A 23,777-nucleotide genomic window follows, 5' to 3' on the forward strand; every position below is an offset into this window, starting at 1 on the left:
TTTTCAAGGATGCTCTTCAGCCACTTGCTGAGTGGTTAATTTAGAGCAAACCAAATGAACCAGTGAAACTTATTGTAACAAACTCACATAGTAGGCTAGGTGATAAATCATATTCTGTGTGATGAAGCTTTTCGAGAGACAATTATTTTCCATTTGAAATAACTGCTATGGATATGATTGACATTTTTGGGGGGAGAGTTGTGACAGCTACCATATTTCCTGCATAATTGGAATCAAATATTACTCTTGAAATCATTAAATTAAAGATAGCCTAGTCTTTTTTTGATGGTCTAATTTGGGATTGCATCATACAAAGCATTAATGATGAATTGTTCATGTTGTGATGTTTTTCCCATTGCATGAAGCAATTAGAATCCTAATATGACACCCCTTTGATTAGATCTCAGGTAATCTGAGACCAATTGATTTATAAACTGCCACAATGGATGTAACTGCTCCAATGCACATGTTAGGGCCTGACAGTTGCACATTTCAATGACAGTAACACAGTAATGCCAAACAATTTGGCAAGAACAACGGGTGCGTATGCAAAGCATGTGAATCATGGATAGATATACAGTACATGAAGTATGTGGACACCTACTTGTTGAACATCTCATTCCCATATCATGGACATTAATATGGAGTTGGTCACCCCTTGCTGCCATAACAGCCTCCACTCTTCTGGGAAGGCTTTCCACTAGATGTTGGAACATTGTTGCCGGGACTTGCTTCCACTCAGACACAAGAGTACTAGTGAGTTCGGCTACTGATGTTGGACGATTAGGCCTGGCTTGCAGTCGGAGTTCCAATTCATCCCAAAGGTGTTGGATGGGGTTGAGTTCAGGACTCTGTGCAGGCCAGTCAAGTTCTTCCACACCAATCTCGACAAACCATTTCTGTATGGACTTTGCTTTGAGCGTGGGGTCATTGTCATGCTGAAACAGGAAAGGGTCCTTCACCAAACACTTGCACAGAATAGTATAGAATGTAATTGTATGCTGTAGCATTAAGATTTCCCTTCACTGGAACTAAGGGACCTTAACCATAAAAAACAGCCCCAGACCATTATTCCTCATCCACCAAACTTTACAGTGGGCACTATGCATTGGGGCAGGTAGCGTTCTCCTGGCATCTGCCAAACCCATATTCGTCCATTGGACTGCCAGATGGTAAAGCCTAATTCATCACACCAGAGAACGTGTTTCCAATGCTTGTGTGCTGCTCCTCGGCCAGTTCTTGTGCTGACGTTGCTTCCAGAGGCAGTTTGGAACTCGGGAGTGAGTGTTGCAATGGAGAACAGACAATTTTTATGTGCTACGCGCTTCAGCACTCAGTGGTCCCATTCTGTGAGCTTGTGTGTCCTACCACCTTGCGGCTGAGCCGTTGTCTCTCCTAGATGTTTCCACTTCACAATAACAGCACTTACAGTTGACCGGGGTAACTCTAGCAGGGCCAAAATTTGACAAACTGTCTTGTTGGAAAGGTGACATCCTATGATGGTGCCACATTGAAAGTCACTGAGCTCCATTCTACTGCCAAATTTTGTCTATGGAGATTGCATGACCTGTGCTCGATTTTATACACCTATCAGCAACGGGTGTGGTTGAAATAGCCGAATCCACTAATTTGAAGTGGTGTCCTCATACTTTTGCATACATAGTGTAGTTCTGTCTATATGTATGTCAGTGAGAAAAGGGAAACGTTTAATTCAGAACATGCATCTTGAATTTCATTAAAAGATTAGGTTGAAACTCTAAATAAAATAACATCACCACCAACATATGCCTTGCACATTCAATAGCCTCGGAAATGTGCAGGGCAGGTCCCACTGCTACCCTTTGGGTTAGATACTGGTTAATAACAGTTTTATCACCAAGGTGTGACTTGCCTCCACAATACTTTTCACGGCTGCTCACTTGGATTACGGGTCTTGTAGTTTTTTGTTCAAAGTGAACTTGGTATTGTGAAGATGCGTTTTCAGAACCCATCCGCTCTGACTACAACCCCCCCTCGCCTGCGCCTGCGTAAACCAGTCGAGGGAGCTGTTCGTGTCATATAGTGCTGGTCTGTTTTCATTGATCGCTGCTCTTGTGCACTGCGCGAGGAGCGTTTTATAGAAGACACGATGGATGAAGAATTAAAATGCCCCGTTTGCGGCTCTCTTTTCAAGGATCCTATTCTTTTACCCTGCTCACACAATGTGTGTTTGGCGTGCGCCCGAAATATCATTGTACAGACCCCAGAAGGCGAAACACCTCCGCAAAACCGTGCCTCCGGGAACTCGGACTACGATTATTTGGATATGGACAAAATGAGCATGTATAGTGAAACGGACAGCGGCTATGGATCATACACGCCGTGCCTCAAGTCTCCAAATGGGATACGGGTGTTTCCTCCGACTCTGGTGCACCGCCACTGCTCCATAACGTGTCCTCTCTGTCACCGTAGTGTCTCTCTGGATGAGCGGGGACTGAGGGGCTTCCCACGTAACCGGCTACTGGAGGCGATCGTGTCTCGTTATCAGCAGAACCGCTCTGCCAACGTGAAATGTCAGCTGTGTGACCGCAACCCTGTCGATGCCACTGTGATGTGCGAACAGTGCGACGTGTTTTACTGCACACCATGCCAGCAGCGATGCCACCCTTCCCGTGGACCGCTGGCCAAACATCGATTACTGCCACCGACCCAATCGCCCGCGGCTGGAAGCCAGCAGATGCCCGCCGGCACCATACGCAAACAGGGAAAGTGTGCAGACCATGACATGGAGAACTTTAGCATGTACTGCGTCAACTGCAAGACTCCAGTGTGTATGAAGTGTCTTGAGGGTGGCAAGCACGGGAGTCATGATTTAAAACCTTTAGCTGCCATGTGGAAACAGCACAAGGTAAGGATGAAGGCTGGTGGGGATGGCCTTGGCCAGCATCATAATAAGCTGCTCTGCAGCATCACATCGTCACATGTCATCAGTGCCCTTTAAATCACTCCAACTGAGTGCATCAGTGGTAGCCTTTACTGACAGTAATCAGGCAGCAACACTGTATAGCCTAATCACAGAGAAAGAAAAAAAAAGCAACCCAATAGCCTGACTCACCAGTGTCAGGTCACTGTTCTCCTGTTTCTATCCCAGATTGTTCCTGCCAACACCTCTGGGTTTGCCATTTGAATTTGCGAATAGGTCACCGGCGCTGTGTAACAGTGCCCCATGGTTTCCTCAGCGCCCACTACATGGTGAAGAGGCATAGGATGCCTATAAGCAGACTGACACTTTGATAGATAGTAGAGAAGCACATTGAGCTATCACACCCAAATCCACCAATTCAATTAAAAGCCAAACTGGGCCACTAATCGTACATGTTGTGTGATTTGGAGAGTCCTGGGGTATTCTTCCCATCAAACAGCATGCCTCCTTCCCACTCACTGATAAGGGTTGTTATGAGTACAGTTGACCTTTATCACACTAGCCTACTGTCCCACAAATGGACCATGAAAATCGCATACTGTAAGTGTGAAGCGGTGTTTATAAGTGATGAGCCCTATAAATACAAGATGCAGAAGTGCTTCGTTAATATATTTCCTGGTCGAGTGAGATCGAATACACTCCAGCATGCTGTCCATTTTGTGCTGTGTTTTATGGCCAACGATCTGTATTGGCAAGAATGGGATGGTCAAGTGAGCTCTGCTCAGGTTGGAGGGAGTGTGTGTGTGTGTGTGTGTGTGAGAGAGGGAGAGAGGGAGGGAGAGGGAGAGAGAGAGGGAGGGAGAGAGGGAGGGAGACATTAGGTGATGAAAAGGACACGAATGTATTGGCCTACTATTATGGCAAATTATCTCGGAGCCCTCTTGAAGCTACACTATCCCTCTTCACTGTAGATATTGGCTTGGGTCTACTCTGCATGCCTCCCCTTGAATGATTCCACTGCACCAGGCAGCTATCTATGTCACTGTCACTTGGATGGGATTTTGTTGTGACACTGGGGACTAATACAAACCTATTACTCACAATCCTTCCCATCCACAGCTCCAGATCCGCCCTCGAGCTCTGACATGCTTTCCTATCGACTGTCCTCTTCTAGGATCTGACAGAAAACTCAGTTGAACAGATTCAACAACCAGTCTGTTAGTTAGGGTAGGAGGGCTTGGAGATTGCAGTGTTGAAAGGAGAGAGAGAGAGAGAGAACGGCTACTCCTCCGAGGATTGTTTTATGACCACAGATAGATTGTGTCTCAGAGGCAATTGTCATCCTCCATACTGCAGAGATACTGATAATGGAGACGCCTGTGTGTGCTGACCCACGTCCACTGTGAATGAGAGCCCCCATTCGTTTTTTGCTGGACCTTCAGTAGTCAATCTTATATTCCTCCTCGGGGGATGCTTTTACAAACATGATTTGAAAGTAATGTCAAGTTGTGTTGATGTTATTTACAGTATGTCAAATGGAACAAACGGAAAACAAGGGACTGCCTTAGGGTATCAATGGCATTTTTCTCCCCTTTAACAGTGACAGTGTGAGTGAGTGACAAAAATGCTTGCTGGGAATACCTCATGAATATGTATTTACTAGCCGATAAGCCTCAGATAAGCGTTTGGATGAAAAGTCACGGTAGTGAAGTTTCCTATGGATGTCCTATGGGCAGCCAAGCAGAAACACCCAGATTCAGTGTATAGTATATTTAATGCCCCCGCACACACACTACACACTGGTACCAAACTCTGCACATGCGTACACTAGGCCAGGGCATTGCTCACCAGGCTGCAGCAGGCATGAGCATTTGGGCCCCGCCAAGTCCAGTGCAGGGCCCAACCGACTAGTACTGAGCAATTAACCGAAATGTCAGTGTTTAAAAATGTGTCAACAACTTATTGACCCGACATCAGTAAAGAGACGGAAGACGATTGAGAGTGATAGAGAGCAGTTGCTTCGCGAGCTACGTACTGTATCTCTACCTGAAAATACATAAAGTGATTTGATAGTTGGTGTTCAGCAGTCATAAAAGTATGCCTTATTTCCTTTGAAGAACTACTAAAATAGTGACTTTGTCAGACGGCACAGGCAGCAGCTCTATAGAGATGAGATGATGACATGGAATGAAATGATAAAGTCATCAAATGAAACAAATGTAATGTACACAACAACAGAAGTAAAGTCATGTGAATAAATGATGGTTAATAAGTGATAAGCAGTAATGGGCAGTCACAACCATCGCGGGATTGGATTAATTGTTTTATTCTGTGTTGTTACAGCATTCAACCCACATAATGCATAGTGCATTTAATGTGCCCAAAAATATTTTGAATCCGAAATTGAAAAAAACTTTATTATTTTTTTTATTATAAAACCGAAACCGAACTGACCTAAAAAGGCACTAACCACTCAGCAGTACAACTGACTCAGGTCCTTTAGTTTTGCCCTGAATTCCCAAATACCGCACATTATACATGACCACAAAGAACCTTTTAGGAGATGAAAGAAACCATGCTTCCTCTCTTTTCAATTCCACATTTTGTTAAATGGGGTTGTTATCCTGTCATTAAGAGAAAGGATGACATATTGAGAAGGCCTACATTTGAACTACATCAACCTATTTATGGACCAATGTCATAGTCATGGATAGAATCTGATCAACACATTTGTAGAGTACTATTGGATAATGGAGGATGGGGCTACATTCCAGTGCGGTTATGTGGATAAGAATAGATACAGAAGTCTGTGGTTTTGACCATTGAAAGAGATTCATATAGGAGAGGATGCCCCCAGCTTGTACAGTACGGGAAGGGGCTAGCCAAGTAAGAGCACAGAGTCTGGTCGGGTCAGCTGGCTGGCTGGCTAGCCTAGATTCAGATGGTACTGTAGCTAAGGACAGGTTGTTCTGCTGCCTCAGACATACAGAGCCCCTCTCCCAGACCCTGCAACGGCATTGGCTCCAGAATGTAGGTTAAGTACAGTGCGGTATCTCCCATCCCATTGAATATCTGTGCTGTGCCATACTCTAGCTGCATAGTACCCAGGACACTAGACTTGGTTCATGTTGTGTTGAATAAGCGTTTGGTGATGGGGTAGCCAGGCATAAAGGATGAGTGTACTGTATGTGTGCAACTACTGTAACCAAAGGCATAGGAACAGGAGAATCATTTTGAGCTATTTTTAGAGGCAAGAATGAGTGCTTGGACAAGACCTTAGTGTAGTGCTGTGTGCGCATACCTCAAGGGTTACCATGGATACATGGAGGCAAGTTACCAGACTGTTGCTGAAAATGAGGCCTAATGGATATCACGACTCTACCTTTTGAAATGTATGTAACGAGCTTCACATAATGCGATATGTCAAATAGATGTTATACTTTGCGTGTGTCAATGATTGTAACACTGTCACAGTATGAAAAAAGAAATAATTAATTATTCCTTGCAAATGTCATTTGTGCTGGTTTTTAATATCATAAAATGTGTCCATATTATGCATATTCATACACACAATATATTGTAGCAAATCCTATAAATATTTGATAAATTGTTTTCAATTGAATCATCCTCTGGAGATTTTCCTAAACTGGTAAATATTGTGTGTGCTCTGATTTCATGCTTTATTTGGGTTGTTCTTAATTTGCCTGGGGGGCTGTGCTGGCCATGCTGGGCTGTGATGGCTGTTGTGGCCATGTTGTAAAATATCAGTGGTGGAGCAGTGTGCCACACGGCCAGAGGATTTGTGTGAGGCTGAGCAGGGGAGGGAGATTGGTTCTGCTCTCATCCAGATGTGGAACGCTAATGACACAGCTGCTGAGTGAGGGAGGAGAAGATGGAGGAGATGGAGGAAAAAGAGGGGGAAGAGAAAGGGGTGTTGGTGGTGGGGCTTCCTGAATCTGACCCAGTCCTCCTGGCATGTCCCTGAGGACCCATTTGGAATCAAGGTCAACACCGCAGATCAACACTGCAGCTACTGTATGTATTGTCTTACTCCGATCCCTTAACACTGGGTTAGAAATTGATAACACACCTTCTCCCCTACTTGAAACCCTCTGCTCTTGAATGTCACGCACATTACTCAAGTGTTCTCTCTCTCTGATGACATTACTGGGGCTCTTTCAGAGGAAGAATGCTGCTGTCAGGAAAAAGGATGCCTCTTCCTATTTGTCTGGAGGAAATACATTTACAATAAAGGGTACATTTTAAAATGAGGGGTACTTTTTAAAACGAGGCGTTTAAATAGAGCCTCACCTTTCATCTTATGACCCTTCCCACTGATCACACACTGTTTGAATCAACGCTTTTTTTAACGTCATTTCAACGAAGTTGCGTTGAACCAACGTGGAATAGACGTTGAATTGACGACTCTGCCTAGTGGAAATGACTCTAACAGGTTTCTCCTGCTATAACTGACCTGTCATCCTTAGTGACAGTGAAGGGGCTGGTGCTGTATTCCACCAACACTAATGAGGTCACTGCCAGTTCTGAGCCACACGAGGGCAGCATCCCGATCCTAATTACACTGAAGTTTAATATTAGCTCATAAAGAATAACTACATCTTACAAGGGGGGCTCATGACAAGACTGATAAAACCTTGACGATATGGGTCCCTTGATAATGTTTTCATGTGAAGCAGTAGCATCCTTCTGGTCCATATCGAATCAAACTCTCACATTATACATTGTTAGGATAAACGAGGACAACCCAGTGAAAGGACATTAATTGGTGATATGCAGGAGGTTGTCAAGTAACAGGCTCTCTCCCCATAGGAGGGTTACTAGCCCCCTCCCCCTGACCCCTGGAGGTCACCCTGACAAAGTGTCACAGAGAGAAAAAGGTCTGAGCCGATAAACACTGGGCTGGCACTGCCCCCTTGTCTTGTCAGGAGCTGTGGCTGGGGCCCTGGTGGAAAGAAACCACACAGGGGAGCGGAATCACTCATCCCCTTGTTAGCGGCGCGGACAGACAGCTTGCTGGGCCAGATGGCACATTAATGAACCGTGTAGGGCTGGCTTGATTTGTGTCCCTCCTGAACCCGACGCACGCAGCCCACAGAGGCCCAGCCCCAGAGAAGCCCTGACTGAGACTGATAGAGAAGCCCAGAGGAATAGGGGCAGGTGGGAGGAGCGGGAGGGAGGTGGGAGGAGGGAGGTGTGGATCCGGGCCAGATTGATCACAGCAGGGTTGGTGTACACCATGATTACCCTTCACTCATGGTCCATGAGCCTCAGCTCAGAGCAGATCTGCTGGAAGGTTTGACCTCTAAACATGGTTTTGAGGCCCTCGTTTGAATTTGTAATCTCCTTGATTACTATGACCTCAGAGGTCGTTGCTGTGTGTTTGGGCTTAAGTATGGGGTTAATTAGTATAAATTACTGCCCATACTATATATTTCTGGGACAATTGGCTTTAATCATAACATATTAGAGAAGTGACACGGAGAGTGTTTTGATTAGTTTTGGATTAATAATTGCCCGTTTTTCATTCACAGTGTCAACTCTCCCAAGCTTTGAACGGTGTGTCAGATAAAGCCAAGGATGCCAAGGAATTCCTAATGCAGTTGAAGAACATGCTTCAGCAGATACAGGTAACATTCTCTTTTTGATTACGTGTCTGGTAGATCAAATGAGAACGTCAACATGTATAGAAATGTCAATGTAACCTGCATTCCCCATAACCTACTTACCTGTGCCTGTCGGCTTTAACGAAACACTAAAAAGAAAGAGGAAGGATGCTCTGGAATCATACAATGTCACTTTCTGGACTCTTTTCATTCTGCAACGAACACCGGCACTACATCCAAAGCACTTCTTATCGCCCGGTGGGAACAAAGGTTTCTGTTTGTGACCACGCTAAGAGCTAAAGTAGGAAAGGGCTGCTGTCCACACAGACTGCCCCAGCCTGTCACAGCTTTTATACACTTACTGCACTGCCATGTCTTATCAGTCTGTGCATTAAGACTCTTATTCTGGGGTTGAGGGGATTGTATTTGAGTAAAATCCCAGCTCTGCTCAGCTCAGTAGAGTTAGTCTCTAACCATTTTCTTCATCCTTGAACCGAGGTGCAGAGTGTAGCTCGAATAGAATTCACTATCTCACCTGCGCTTAGGTAAATTATTGATATGCAGTGGTGATGATGGAAGATTTAGCTGCAATCACTGTGGTGTTATCATATGTAGTCCGCTAGTGTCCTTGCCCCCTGTCCCCTCTGTGCCTGGCCCTAGCACCCTGTACCTTCCTGTACCTCCCTGTTCTTTTATTGAGCGATGTGATGTGTTGTGTCCCTCGCAGGAGAACGGGGTGGAGTTTGAGGCCTGCTTGGTGGCTCAGTGTGACGCCCTGATTGAGGCTCTGACGAGGCAGAAAGCCAAGCTCCTCACCAAGGTCACCAAGGAGAGGGAGTACAAGCTCAAGGTGGGTTAGAAGGATGGACGCTGCGACGGCTGATGGATAACAACGTCATGTTGACTGCCCCAGACACTTCTTCCCAAGCTCAGATTGTATGTGCACCATTATCCTGGGGACAAGGTCATGTTGACTGTAACATACAGGTGGCAGGATTCAGATGGGCGGACAAACACAGCAGGTTTATTGATAACAATAATCACAGTACTCTCTCTGCATCAGACATGTTAACCATACTTTGCACACTTAACACAGATGATCAATAGTTACATATTATTCATATTACAACCCTAAGTAGTGATAGACTGCCTCTTTTACCTCAGCTAGCAGCTCTTTCATGACACAAAGGGCATCCAAGGTTGTGAACTTGTCTTGGCCCAGGTTGAGGTGCATCTGGATGCAGATTTCTGTCCTCTCCGCCTCCCTGTCCTCTCTTCTCCCCCTGAAGCCTCAGCTGAGGGCCTGGGCCTGCAGGCTGGCTGGTGTTAAGTTCTTAGTGGGTCACATGGATCCAAGCCCAGGCTCAATGTGCAGGCTGGGGGATTGGGGCTCCAGAGGACAGCTGTTGTGTTTAGCAGGGCTAAAGCTAAAGAGCAGCTAGGACTGTTGCAGCATCACACAGCAGAAAAAAAAGGTCTCTTCATTTCACTATGATGAAGGCTGTCAAACTGATGTGTCCTTTTCAGAAGATTACAATGGGAAAATAAGAGCTTTATGGAGTTTAGTACACAACCATATGGTTGCAATTGTCTTGACAGCATTTGGTATCAATAACATCTCTTCTCCCACAGTATGGTGGAGATAGATGGTTGGTGATTAACTTGGATTTATGACATTCTTTAGGATCACCATTAGCCAATGCCAATGGCGACAGCTAGTCATACCGTCACACAAAAGAAAAATAGTCACACAAAAGAAAAATACATTACAGACAAAATCCAACTCACATACATTTAAGTACATGAACATGTAGTGTGTGTATCTATCAGTTACACATACATGTCAGTACATACTGTACGCACAACAAGTAGGTCACATGGGGAAAGGCGTTGTGAGGTGTTGCTATATTTGTTTTTTTAAACCAGGTTTGCTGTTCACTAGAAGGGAGTTTACATGCGATCACAGCTCTGTATAATACTGTACGTTTCCTTGAATTTGTTCTGGACCTGGGGACTGTGAAAAGACATCTGGCATGTCTGGTGGCATGTGTGTCAGTGCTGTGTGTAAATTGACTATGCAAATAATTTGGAATTTCCAACACATTATTGTTTGTTATAAAAACAAGAAGCGATGCAGTCAGTCTTTCCTCAACACTCAGCCAAGAGAGCCTGGATTGTGAGCTTTGTTTGATGAAATCCTTTTTTAGGAACAGTTGTGACGGTAATCTGTTGAGAATAACTACTTTATGTCATCTACAGGACAATGTTTTTTTTTACCCTGCAATCCCAGCTGGAGGGCATTTGTTTCCCCTGTTCAATAGTCTGGAGTGTTGTGTTTGTGTGCCGGGGAACGTCATTTTCTACTCTAATTAAATTCATCCGAGCCATTAATCTGTCAGCAGTATTTTTATCAGTGGTCTCTTTCGCCACACTAAACATTCCCAGGGAGAGAGTCATTTTTGTGACTCGTGACAGACTAGTCCAGGCATAATCCATAGACCGCTGGAGTGGCATTGTTTGAATGTTGCATGATGTACGGATTATATAGTAAATTCAATCTGAGTTTTTATATATCATTTGATTTACCTAAATGTATATTAATTATGATTTGATAGACATGACTGTTCCTGACTGTCCTCTGGTTTGTTTATGTTTTGGGGTTATTTTATTTTGTCTACCATTCAAGAATGTTCATTATATGCTTATTTAATTTTTAATATTTTAATAGATTTATTTAAATAATGAAACCGGTTGACAGGTGAATAATTTATGAACATTTAATTAATGATAGGCTAATGGCCTGAATGTGTCAGTGGCTTAATCTAATGATTTCTTACATTAGTTTTGAATTCTAAGGCTTGATTTGATAGAGTGATTAAATACCTTCCAATTAATCAACCTTTTCTGACCTTTTAATTTATAATCTTATAAACACAAAAATCCATACTTTTTCACAAAAAATGCAAAGATAAGTTAAACACATGAGCTAGTATAAGTGGTCTACCCAAACAAAGGCTCATAAAATGTTGACAGTCCACTGAATTTCAATTAGCTGTGAATGAATGGCTTTGACACCCGCCCAAATCCATTCTCCCCAGTGCTTTGTGTTTAGCCAAAAGGAAAAACGCGCGTGTGTGTGTATGTATGTGTGTGTGTCTGTGTCTGTATGTGTGTGAAATGCTTGCCCAGTATTAATATTACATTAAAGGGTGCCCGTCTGTGTCCTCCTGGCTTCTCTTGTGTTCAGGTGGTGCGTGACCAGATCACACACTGCACTATGAAGCTACGTCAGACCACGGGCATGATGGAGTACTGTCTGGAGGTGATCAAAGAGAACGACCCCAGTGGCTTCCTGCAGGTACAGTAGTGATGTATGGGTGACTGGGGCTAGAGCTCTGCTAGTAGGCTGTATCATGTTTGAAGGTAAGACCCAGGTGCAGGCAATGTCGAAGTAACAAAAGTTTATTAATTCGAACACGGGCAGGCAAAGTTACAGGATGGCAGGCAGGCTCGGGGTCAGGTAGAGGTCGGTAATCCAGAGTAGTGGGGCAAAGTTACAGGACGGCAGGCAGGCTCGGGGTCAGGCAGAGGTCGGTAAACCAGAGTAGTGGGGCAAAGGTACAGGACGGCAGGCATTTCAAAGCCATTCATTCAGGGTCAGGTCAGGCAGAGTTTGGTAATCCAGAGTAGTGGGGCAAAGTTACAGGACAGCAGGCAGGCTCGGGGTCAGGCAGAGGTCGGTAATCCAGAGTAGTGGGGCAAAGGTACAGGATGGCAGGCAGGCTCAGGGTCAGGTCAGGCAGAGGTCGGTAATCCAGAGTAGTGGGGCAAAGGTACAGGAGGGCAGGCTCAGGGTCAGGTTAGGCAGAAAGGACAAAACTGGGAAAACTTGAATATAGACAAGGTAGGGACAAGGGGAAAACCGCTGGTAGATTAGAGGAACAAAACGGGCGACACCTAGAGGAGGGTGGAGACAATCACAAAGAGAGGTGAAACAGATCAATGCGTGACAGGCTGTGGATGAGGCTAGCCTGCTTGACTTCCCTCACATTCCCCTCAGATGTCCTTGTTTCCTACTGCTAAATGCTAAGGCCAACAACTATTTTTCCCAAATATATTTCCTAAAACGGGTTGATAACAAATCATTTAAAGATCATTAGAAAACTCTTGCCATAAAAATTCTTAACATCAAGACCTTTGAAAGAACTGCGTATATATTTTACTATACTAATAAATATTAATATTGATTCAGAGTGCATATGATAAGCTTGTAGCAAGATGTTGATTAAAATGTGTTGTTGGCCAAATGTGAATGAAGATATTGATACTTAATAGGTAATAAATAGGTCATCCCAAACCAATACTCGTTGACTTGCGCTGATAAAGGTTAACCTGATAATGGTTAACATTGGTATGTGACACCTTCATTGAGTTAAACGTTGACTTGTCGTATTTAGTTCCCCTCACCATTAGCTGGAAGCCATTGATTCTCCTCTTTTTTTTAAAGAACAGTCTGAAAAGGGCGAAATAGAGATGAAAGACTCTCTTCTGTAAATTTGTGCTTCTCTCCCCCCTTGAAATGTTTATGGTGATATTGATTGTACAGTTTCTTATAACCCCTGAACAAAATCTGTGCTCTGTATCATAAAAGCTTATATAAATCCTGACAAAAGCTGGTAACCTACAGGGTTGGCTATTCCTTAATGCAGCACATTTCCAGCTGACATTTTTCCAGAAGCACAAAGCCTCAGAGAAACCATAAAAAGTCCATTAAAACCATGTAGCACTTTGTAATAGTATATTACACTGTAGCTGAACTTTTTAGTGGAGTTGTAGCTGGTTTGAAGCGGTTCTCCCCTGCTGTGTGTCTCTATGTAGATCTCAGATGCGCTGATCAAACGTGTGACGTCGTCTCAGGACCAGTGGGTCAAAGGGGCTTTGGAGCCCAAGGTGGGTCCTGAGTTTGACCTGACCCTGAACACAGACCCCCTGCTGCAGACCATACTACAGCTGGACTTTGTCCAGAGCAAAGGTAACCTATATGTGTTCATTTCTAAGTCATATTCATATACTTGCTACTGTTTGCGTAGTGTTGAGTCTATTCGTACACATTTTCATACAGTATATTGTTACATTGTTAGATAGTCTTGCAGTGGACTCCTCTTTCAAGTGTGCCTGTGATGTATTTTTGTATGGCTGTTCAGCAGTTAAGTAGACGCACTTGTCTCTTGCTTTATGCATAACCTGCACTCATTCTGTGCTTTATAGCTTGGTGAAGTGGAAAAAAATGCTTTTGCAAAACTGACCAAAAAGGTCTCCATGTTTCACACATGTTCAATATTCTGAGTATCTGATTAAAACATACTATGTGTCCAGAGCAATTTTTTCATTCGTCTATTTAAATATTGTGCTTGACTAAACCTGAGGAAGATTTGTAGTATCGCCAGACGATGTCCTAGAATACCAGGATATATTTGTCATATAAATACGATGTATTTCATTTCGCTCCAACACTTTTCCACATCTGTCTACTGAAGCAGACAAGATTTTCCCGTACACAGTTACCATCTTAGTCTGCTCCAAATACAACGTCATGTAAAACCAAATGAGATTTGAAACCAGGGGAAATGTAACCAGCATTCCCCTGAGAAAGCACAGTAGTTGATCAGTTCCACTATGTTGCAAACTAAGTCAAGCACCACACATCAACCCATGTCCAATATCATGTTTCAGATATACAGGAGACTCCATTATTGAAACAAATGCATGCAGGTGGATTGAAAGAGACGGAGAGCGCAGGAGGTATTTCAGAGTTGCTATATGATCATCCAAATCCCCTTTTCCTCCTTGAGACCTGCCAGCCCACACCAGCCCACCACGTTAAGGGGATAGAGTGCTCTCCTCCCATGCATGTTTTACCGCACTCTTCCCTGACAATATTCCTACCTGCCTGACAACAACAACTATCAACCACAACCTATCCATGCAGAGATAGATGTTAACTCCTCTGTGGTGTTCCTGCCATCCGTTTCTATTCAAGTGGAGTCTGCCACGGTGCCCCCGGCCCCCCTGCTGCAGCTGGAGAAGTGCTGCACCCGCAACAACAGTGCCACCCTGGCCTGGAGGGTCACTGTGCCCCCTAGCAACCCCATCGAAGGCTACATCCTGGAGCTGGACGACGGCAACGGGGGTCAATACAGGGTCAGATAATACTTCACTTCACACAATAGAGAACGTGTCATCATGTCCGACGCTCCATGTAGTCTGGCACTAGGGTGGAGCACTTCACGGGCGGGTGTTTTAACAGTAGATTAAGTCAAAGAATGTAAACGTTTGATGCTCATTATGCAATGAAAGGTTTGCATGAGCTGTGTTTTATTTAGCCAGGCTCATTTCAATATGCGTAATACAGTTACACTGTAATTCTATGTGCAGTAGGGTGTCATACCCGTTTCCTATAGATAACAGTTGTCGCCTCTGCCACATATTTTATTATTCATAGTGCGCATGCTGCAGTCAGAGCTCTAACTAACGCCAGATGGTCCTGTGCTGTACTGTATGTCTCTGTGTCCCAGGAGGTGTATGTAGGGAAGGAGACTGTGTGCACTGTTGACGGCCTCCACTTCAACAGCTCCTACAACGCCAGAGTCAAGGCCTACAACTCCACCGGAGTGGGGCCCTATAGCAAGACTGTGGTGCTGAAGACATCTGATGGTGGGTGTTCTCTCACTTTGTGTTGACCTAACTGTAGACATGAAAGGGAAGGAAGAGCCCCACCCAACTGGGGACCAGGGGACACCAGGCTTAATTAGTGCCCGGGGTACAGAATGATACTCTTTATTCACCGCTCCTGAGCCGAGCTCGTCCTCTGGGACATCCAGGCCTGCTGTTTGCCGACAAAGCCTCGCCCTCCCATCAACGCTCTTGTTTGTGTCCTCAACTACGGAGTTCTAATCCACAGCAATGGTATCCCAGATCCCACTTTAATGGAAGGCGACTGGTGCAATCTGTCACTGTCCTGGCTGGGTGTGGTGGTACTAGTCAGCTCTGGGTCCCCAGAAACCTCCAGATTTAGAGCAGTAAACACCATGGCAGAGCCAGAGCTGAAGGAGCTCCACTAAAGAGGTGTCCAGTCCTGATATAGGGCTGACAGACAGTGGAAGTGGTCTCGCAGTTTAGCAAAGTATCACAGCGAGAGCGTGCCAGACTGTGATTACTCTAGCCTGCCAGCTGTCAGCGCATTGCCGTGCTTTCCCCGTCCATCCCTCCACGCCTTGCACTCAATCAATGGCATCAACTGCCTATCCTCTCTCCCTCTCCTCCCTCTCCCTGTCCTCCCATTACTGGGATGGGGAGTGGAGGGAGGGACAGGGAGAGGGAGAGAGGATAGGTTGTTGATGCCATTGATTGAGCTGACAGAGCAGCGGGACAAGGAGAGAGTTTAGACTGAGCAGAGTACAGGCGGCTCCAGCTCTGGCTCTGCCAGCTGCAATAACAATGGATCTCTGCATGTGGAGGCCTTAGTGAGTGCCTGTCGTGTGCCAGTTAACTGTTTATTCTAACATAGCAGTGCCTCTTTGAGGAATGGGGCTAATTAAGGCAATACACTGCAATGGTTTGACACAGCAGTGCCTTATGGGCAAGGAGCTGCTGAATGAAAATGAATCCAGTGCTTGACTTTTAAATGAGAAGTAGAATTTTTCATTGTGCTGCTTTGTGAATATTTCATGTGTCATCTCACAGTATGCTGCCCAGCATGGGGTCCTAGCTGACCGTGCCGTTCTATAATGGCATCATGTTTCATGCTCTCATGGGGCTCCATCCTCCAATGAGGTTCACTCAGACAGCCATGCCCTAGAGACCTGGAAAAGCTCTTATCTTTCTCTGACTCCTCCTACTGCTCTACTTTGTCTCTCCTGCAGTGGCCTGGTTCACCTTCGACCCCACCTCGGCTCACAGGGACATCATGTTGACCAATGAGAACCGGACAGTGAGCTGCAACAGCTACGATGACCGTGTGGTCCTGGGGACAGCCGCCTTCTCCAAAGGGGTCCATTACTGGGAGCTCAGGGTGGATCGCTATGACAACCACCCGGACCCTGCGTTCGGGGTGGCGAGGATCAATACGATGAAGGACATGATGCTGGGGAAGGATGATAAGGCCTGGGCCATGTACGTGGACAACAACCGCAGCTGGTTCATGCACAACAACTCCCACACCAACAGGTAGGTGACACATCTCTGGGGAGGAAGGCTGACTCCTCCACAGCTTCAGAGTTTAGAAATAGCCATCATATGCTTTGTGTGTCATACTGTTAGGACTAAAACACGTATGCACTTGCAATACTTGGCAGGCAGTATCAGACCTCAGGATAAGACCCAGTTGCAGACAGTTTGAAGTAACAAAAGTTTATTACAAAAACAGGGGGGCAGGCAAATGACAGGTCAAGGACAGGCAGAGGTCAGTAATCCAGAGTCCGAAAGGCACAGAACAGCAGGCAGGTTCAGGGCAGGCAGAATGGTCAAAACCAGGAAAACTAGAAAACAGGGACTAGAGCGAAAACAGTAGTACAGGAAAAACCGCTGGTAGGCTTGACGAGACAAGACAAACTGGCAACAGACAAACAGAGAACACAGGTATACATACACAGGGGATAATGGGGCAAATGGGCGACACCTGGAGGAGGGTGGAGACAAGCACAAAGACAGGTGAAACAGATCAGGGTGTGACAGGCAGTTAGTTGGAAATGGAAGCGATTATTCTCGGGCAGTGCTCTTATGTTTTGTGATTATCCGTTTTGATTTACTTTTACACAGGGTAACACAGAGTAATATTACACGTAGATTCAAAGACAAAGAGGCCACTGGCTTAGCAACCTACAGTAGCCCCAGGGACATGAATATCCAGAGCAGAATCCTCCTTCCTCGTTAAACCAATAATACAGTAGTAGTTACTATTTTCAGTCGCTGATTAAAGAGTTTCCCTGTTTTTGTCTTTCATAGCACACCATCTTTTGGTTTCACCAACCTCATTTATTTATCTTCCTGTCAGCTGTTACATTGGAGCCTATCAACCACAATGACTCACTCATTTCCCTCATTAAACTGCCAACGATACATGTACTGTATGTCAGGTAATCACCAAAGGCTGATCGTGCCGCAATCCTGCTTGTTTGTTTCTTTAGCCTAGCGGATTTCTCTGGAACCCCTTGTAGAGCCCAGTTAGCTTTGTGACATAGTTGTTTAACTGGGGGCACACTTTCACACGTCCACCATTTTGTTGTTTGAGCTGCCCACTCTCAAAAACTAAAACACTGCTGGCTTTTGGGGTTTCCAATGAGTTGACTGGTTTGAGTGTAACTATTTACATATGGCTTTGCACTGCCAAAGTGTTTCAGATGTTTGGATACGGATGCGTTTATGGACTTAGTGCCTCAGGTTGTTTTCTTTATTCCATTGGAAGGGAGAAAAGATATACACTCTGAAGGAGAAGCTTGGGAATGTTTTCATATATTTGTTAGACAACAAGTATTCCAAATATATTAGGGATTTACTGTACATCAAATCACACATAGCCTACATACAAACATGAAAAATTTTGCAATTAGGTCAAATCTAATGTCATGAATAGAGAAAACGATTTTCCGCTGAAAGCCATTTGCTCCATACTGTTTTTGGACTCATTGGGATCCCTCTACCCATCAGAGATCCCAGACCACTCTCAAAGGGCCTGTGTGAGCTGTTTTGATGTAGTACATTAGGCCTAGACTCTGTGTGTGTGTTCTGCAGGGCCGAGGGGGGCATCTCCAAGGGTGCCACTGTGGGCATCCTGCTAGACCTGAACAAGTACACTCTAACATTCTTCATCAACAAAGAGCAGCATGGCCCCGTGGCCTTTGAGAACCTGGAGGGAGTCTTCATGCCTGCTGTCAGCATCAACAGAAATGTCCAGGTGAGCACTGATAGTCAGACAGAGCTGATTAGGTTTCAGAAATTCATTCAGATAGTTTTGTCTCTAAATTCAAGGATTATCGGATTAATTTAGAAATGGAATGAATCTCCAGATTAAGTATGTGCTAAACTGCATAGGCTGTACACATATATACAGTGGGGCAAAAAAGTATTTAGTCAGCCACCAATTGTGCAAGTTCTCCCACTTAAAAAGATGTGAGAGGCCTGTAATTTTCATCATAGGTACACTCATAGGTACACTTCAACTATGACAGACAAAATGAGAAGAAAATCCAGAAAATCACATTGTAGGATTTTTAATGAATTTATTTGCTAATTATGGTGGAAAATAAGTATTTGGTCACCTACAAACAAGCAAGATTTCTGGCTCTCATAGACCTGTAACTTCTTCTTTAAGAGGCTCCTCTGTCCTCCACTCGTTACCTGTGTTAATGGCACCTGTTTGAACTTGTTATCAGTACAAAAGACACCTGTCCACAACCTAAAACAGTCACACTCCAAACTCCACTATGACCAAGACCAAAGAGCTGTCAAAGGACACCAGAAACAAAATTGTAGACCTGCACCAGGCTGGGAAGACTGAATCTGCAATAGGTAAGCAGCTTGGTTTGAAAAAATCAACTGTGGGAGCAATTATTAGGAAATGGAAGACATACAAGACCACTGATAATCTCCCTCGATCTGGGGCTCCACGCAAGATCTCACCCCGTGGGGTCAAAATGATCACAAGAACGGTGAGCAAAAATCCCAGAACCACACGGTGGGACCTAGTGAATGACCTGCAGAGAGCTGGGACCAAAGTAACAAAGCCTACCATCAGTAACACACTACGCCGCCAGGGACTCAAATCCTGCAGTGCCAGACGTGTCCCCCTGCTTAAGCTAGTACATGTCCAGGCCCGTCTGAAGTTTGCAAGAGAGCATTTGGATGATCCAGAAGAAGATTGGGAGAATGTCATATGGTCAGATGAAACCAAAATATAACTTTTTGGTAAAAACTCAACTCGTTGTGTTTGGAGGACAAAGAATGCTGAGTTGCATCCAAAGAACACCATACCTACTGTGAAGCATGGGGGTGGAAACATCATGCTTTGGGGCTGTTTTTCTGCAAAGGGACCAGGACGACTGATCCGTGTAAAGGAAAGAATGAATGCGGCCATGTATCGTGAGATTTTGAGTGAAAACCTCCTTCCATCAGCAAGGGCATTGAAGATGAAACGTGGCTGGGTCTTTCAGCATGACAATGATCCCAAACACACCGCCCGGGCAACAAAGGAGTGGCTTCGTAAGAAGCATTTCAAGGTCCTGGAGTGGCCTAGCCAGTCTCCAGATCTCAACCCCATAGAAAATCTTTGGAGGGAGTTGAAAGTCCGTGTTGCCCAGCAACAGCCCCAAAACATCACTGCTCTAGAGGAGATCTGCATGGAGGAATGGGCGAAAATACCAGCAACAGTGTGTGAAAACCTTGTGAAGACTTACAGAAAACGTTTGACCTCTGTCATTGCCAACAAAGGGTATATAACAAAGTATTGAGATAAACTTTTGTTATTGTCCAAATATTTATTTTCCACCATAATTTGCAAATAAATTCATTAAAAATACTACAATATGATTTTCTGGATTTTTTTCTTCTCATTTTTTCTGTCATAGTTGAAGTGTACCTATGATGAAACAGGCCTCTCATCTTTTTAAGTGGGAGAACTTGCACAATTGGTGGCTGACTAAATACTTTTTTGCCCCAATGTATTTTTGAATTGTTACTAACCAGCAAATATACATCATGCTGAGTTATTGAGCACTGTGGTTCAAATCCTGGAGCTCAAGTCAGCAGTTTAATCTGTCATGAACTCATTTGGAATTGTTTGTCCTTCGCAGGTGACCCTACTAACAGGAATGGAGGTGCCAAAGAATATTAAGCAGCAGTAGCCCCCCAAGGTGTCTAGGCACAGTCCCACCAATGTCAACATGGATTCCTCCTGCTCCACTCCCCCCCCCCCCCCCCCCCCCCCCTTAGTACTACTACTGTTCAATGCCTATGATCAAATATCACCCTTAGAGGGAATCTTATATACAAGGGACTTTTGTACATCAATTATATTGTTTTTTAAATAATTTTCCAAGTCTTAATTTCATCTCAATCCGTACAATCAGATTCTGTGTTTACAGTCAAAATGCCACCGGGTGCTTTAATGAAGTGCATCTCTGAAACAAAATCCCATACTAGGGTAGAGTTATGAGATGCCCTACAGTACAATGTCTCTACTGTATTCATCTTCTTCTCTCAGGTTAGTTCATAGAGAGTTTGTATACTCCTATTTCTTTAGAGGAAACTGAACGTCTGCCTATCTAACTCATAAGTAGAGATTAATAGAGCTTTCCTCAGACATATTATTGGTGATATACTGTACTATCTTTTCAACTTTACAAAGCCTTGCCAGAGTTGGAGTAAATTCAGTTTCAATTCTGCTCAATTGAAAATGACGTATTGGGGATTTTATATCCTATAAATTCAATTTCATGAAATTGAAATGGATTTCACCCCAGCCTCGCTTTCAATAAGAGAGTAAAGGTGGTCAGATCAGTATAAAGGACAAATCAGTATAAGGGACAAATCAGAGGACAAACTGTATCTTATCAAACACAAAATTCTGTCGCTAGAGGACAAATCTTGGTTCGAAGTGAAGCCAAACCACTGTGACATTGAGATGTAACATTGCCATGTATATTTTGTCAAACGATCTACATACAGTAGATAGTATCTTCTTTCAAAGTATTTATTGTTTAATGCGTTGACTTTTACTACACTATTGAAATATTTATTAAGAGGGTGTATGCTCATGTGATGTTTGAATGAACAGGTATTGTTAAAGGTATTTTAAATCAGTTAAAAGTATTGTATTGACAGACCACCAGAGGGTCAAGTTTGCATGATATGTAAGGAAACTGTAAATACGACTGTCTCCCAAGCATGTATTCTAAGCTAACTAGTTTACTTAATAAAACTCTATCTGTATATAGTAAAACAATGCACAACAGTGCTATGCGGAAGCCTTTCAAACGACCTATTACAGTATAATAACAGTTTGCCCCCTAGAGTTTGAGTTAGGATTACAGCGTCACATTCATTTCACCACAGTATGTATTTTACCTTTATGTGACAAGTTAAATCATTTTATGGGGCTAAAGCATATTAATATGCCATGTCAGATGACAAAATGAATGAAAAGGGTTAAGCAGTGCATTTGTGATTTGTCAGAGGGAATCTTTATGGAATTGTAGATACTAGGCAGGCTTATTATTTTTATTATTATTATTTGACCATGTCTTCATTATGTTTGAGTTCACACACTGGTATATCGTTAATCTGCATTCGATGCAGTTAGGAGTTTTGTATTATATTATTTAATTATCATTTTGTGAACATCTTGATCTCTTTCTGCTACTAAAAGTGTTGCTTCAAAGTAATGTGCCCTTAATCCAAAATGGTAATATGTTTTTCGATTAAGGATACCAAAGCTATTGCCATTAGAGGAACATTCTGCTCAGAGTCTGTGTTGAAGCACTGTGGTACACTATTGGTTAAAGGTGATTTGTACTGCTCTTGTAATATTTTCTCTTTGTAAAAACACCAAATATAGTACTGGCATTTTTTAATAGTCTTTAAATCTAATATGGGGGTTATTTAGCTGTGTTAATGGCGTTTTCTGAACAGAACCATTGCCTTGTACATTAAACATGTTGATATGATGTAGAGCAGCCTGTCTGATGGAACTAAAGTATGTCCAAAGCTAAAACGTGGAGAGGACCATTCCCGGGGTAAATAAAATGGATGGGAAATGTACATGAAATGTTGACAGCTGTTAGGCTGGACTGATAATTGGCTAGAGCCATTTTGTATAGAGACAAGCCAATGCATCAGGTTCCAGCATGTATTGAGTTATTAAGTGGCTCCAAGTGAATGTTGTCAATTACAGAACCGTCCCTTTTATGAAGACATTCGTATAAAACTGAATTAGTGCTTGTGACGGCAACTACAGTATAGGGAAGTGTGAGGTGTAACGAAACCACAAAAGGCAAACAAAATGGTGTCCATGTAGCCTCTCAGCAATCATGGAAACGGCACAAAAAAAAAAACACTGCAGGTGCAGACCATAATATCAAAAGAACCTTAGTAGTAAATGCAGATAGTAGTTTCTCCTCTCTAAGTGTTGTCTATTTGTGTGTTTGGCATGGATTTCCCCTCCCCAACATGGTAGCCTGCTTCTGAATGTGAACCCCCCAAAAATAACAAAAAAAATAGTGCTAGAAAGTCACTACTGTCAGATTACGTTTGCATTTGAATCTTCTTATTTTTCCCATATTTACTGTTCCCACCCTGACTATGGCATGTGGGGGGAGGAGATGTTGCAGTGTCTGTGGGGCATCTCTCTTCTAAAGGCAGGCACGTATCTCATGCCCTGGGGTGCCTGTTGCCCTCACTGCCACACCACCAGAGAACTAGGCTGGGTGCACCACCAAACCTCATGGGGAATGTCAACTGGTCCTTTAGGACACTGTATCTATGTCCACAGTATGCGTCCACAAAAAGCTGTGCTTTTTCTAGAATTCTGTTCATGTGTATGTATGTTCTTTAGTTCTCATCTCTCCTACAATGTAAACGTTTTGTACTTCTAAGTGGTTTGTATATGCAATGCGTTGTACTTGGCATTGTTTTCATATTATATTAAAAGAAAAGCAAAAAGCAATGTATTTTTTTTCCTTTTTTAAAATTAATAAATGAGTAGCTGTGATGGAATATGAATGGGCTCGTCAGTATCTTTTTCTGTAGTCTTCCTGGGGTTATGTTGATTGAGGCTTGGACATCAATTGTCTAATCTGTATCTTTATATGAACTCTGCAAAACTCCTAGAAATGCAGCAAAAATGCAACTCTTCATCACTGTTTTCAATTCTTCACATTTTATTTATCCAACCTATCAGAGCAAAACACCAGTCTCAACGTCAAAAGCGAAGAGGCGACTCTGGGATGGTGGCCTTCTAGGCAGAGTTGCAAAGAAAAAGCCATACCTCAGACTGGCCAATAAAAAGAAAAGATTAAGATGGGCAAAATAACACAGACACTGGACAGAGGAACTCTGCATAGAAGGCCAGCATCCCGGAGTCGCCTCTTCACTGTTGACGTTAAGACTGGTGTTTTGCGGGTACTATTTAATGAAGCTGCCAGTGGAGGACTTGTGAGGCGTGTATTTCTCAAACTAGACACTCTAATGTACTTGTCCTC

At 43.8% G+C, this 23,777-nt stretch overlaps 1 protein-coding gene across 2 annotated transcripts; it reads left to right on the forward strand.

The window, feature by feature from the left end:
- The first annotated feature begins 2,049 nt into the window (after positions 1–2,049).
- Positions 2,050–22,777, forward strand: LOC110522228 (E3 ubiquitin-protein ligase TRIM9). 2 transcript variants are annotated; one of them, XM_021600445.2, is made up of 11 exons: positions 2,050–2,887; positions 8,455–8,550; positions 9,254–9,376; positions 11,774–11,884; positions 13,405–13,558; positions 14,260–14,328; positions 14,567–14,727; positions 15,102–15,240; positions 16,449–16,752; positions 18,316–18,478; positions 20,373–22,777. In XM_021600445.2, the coding sequence occupies exons 1-11, from the start codon at positions 2,129–2,131 to the stop codon at positions 20,421–20,423; spliced, it is 2,130 nt and encodes a 709-aa protein (XP_021456120.2). In that variant the 5' UTR covers positions 2,050–2,128; the 3' UTR covers positions 20,424–22,777. The 2 variants fall into 2 exon arrangements, with proteins under 2 accessions (XP_021456120.2, XP_021456121.2); XM_021600446.2 differs by lacking the exon at positions 14,260–14,328.
- Positions 22,778–23,777: the final 1,000 nt, after the last annotated feature.

The sequence above is a fragment of the Oncorhynchus mykiss genome, chromosome 4 (genome assembly GCF_013265735.2).
Source record: "Oncorhynchus mykiss isolate Arlee chromosome 4, USDA_OmykA_1.1, whole genome shotgun sequence".
Classification (NCBI taxonomy): Eukaryota; Metazoa; Chordata; class Actinopteri; order Salmoniformes; family Salmonidae; genus Oncorhynchus; species Oncorhynchus mykiss.

Excerpts from the sequence above, each read along its gene's own strand:
- LOC110522228 (XM_021600445.2), top strand. The coding sequence starts at position 2,129 with ATGGATGAAGAATTAAAATGCCCCGTTTGCGGCTCTCTTTTCAAGGAT. Across the intron at positions 2,888-8,454 it reads CCATGTGGAAACAGCACAAG|TGTCAACTCTCCCAAGCTTT; the intron begins GTAAGGATGAAG and ends TTTCATTCACAG. Across the intron at positions 11,885-13,404 it reads ACCCCAGTGGCTTCCTGCAG|ATCTCAGATGCGCTGATCAA; the intron begins GTACAGTAGTGA and ends GTCTCTATGTAG.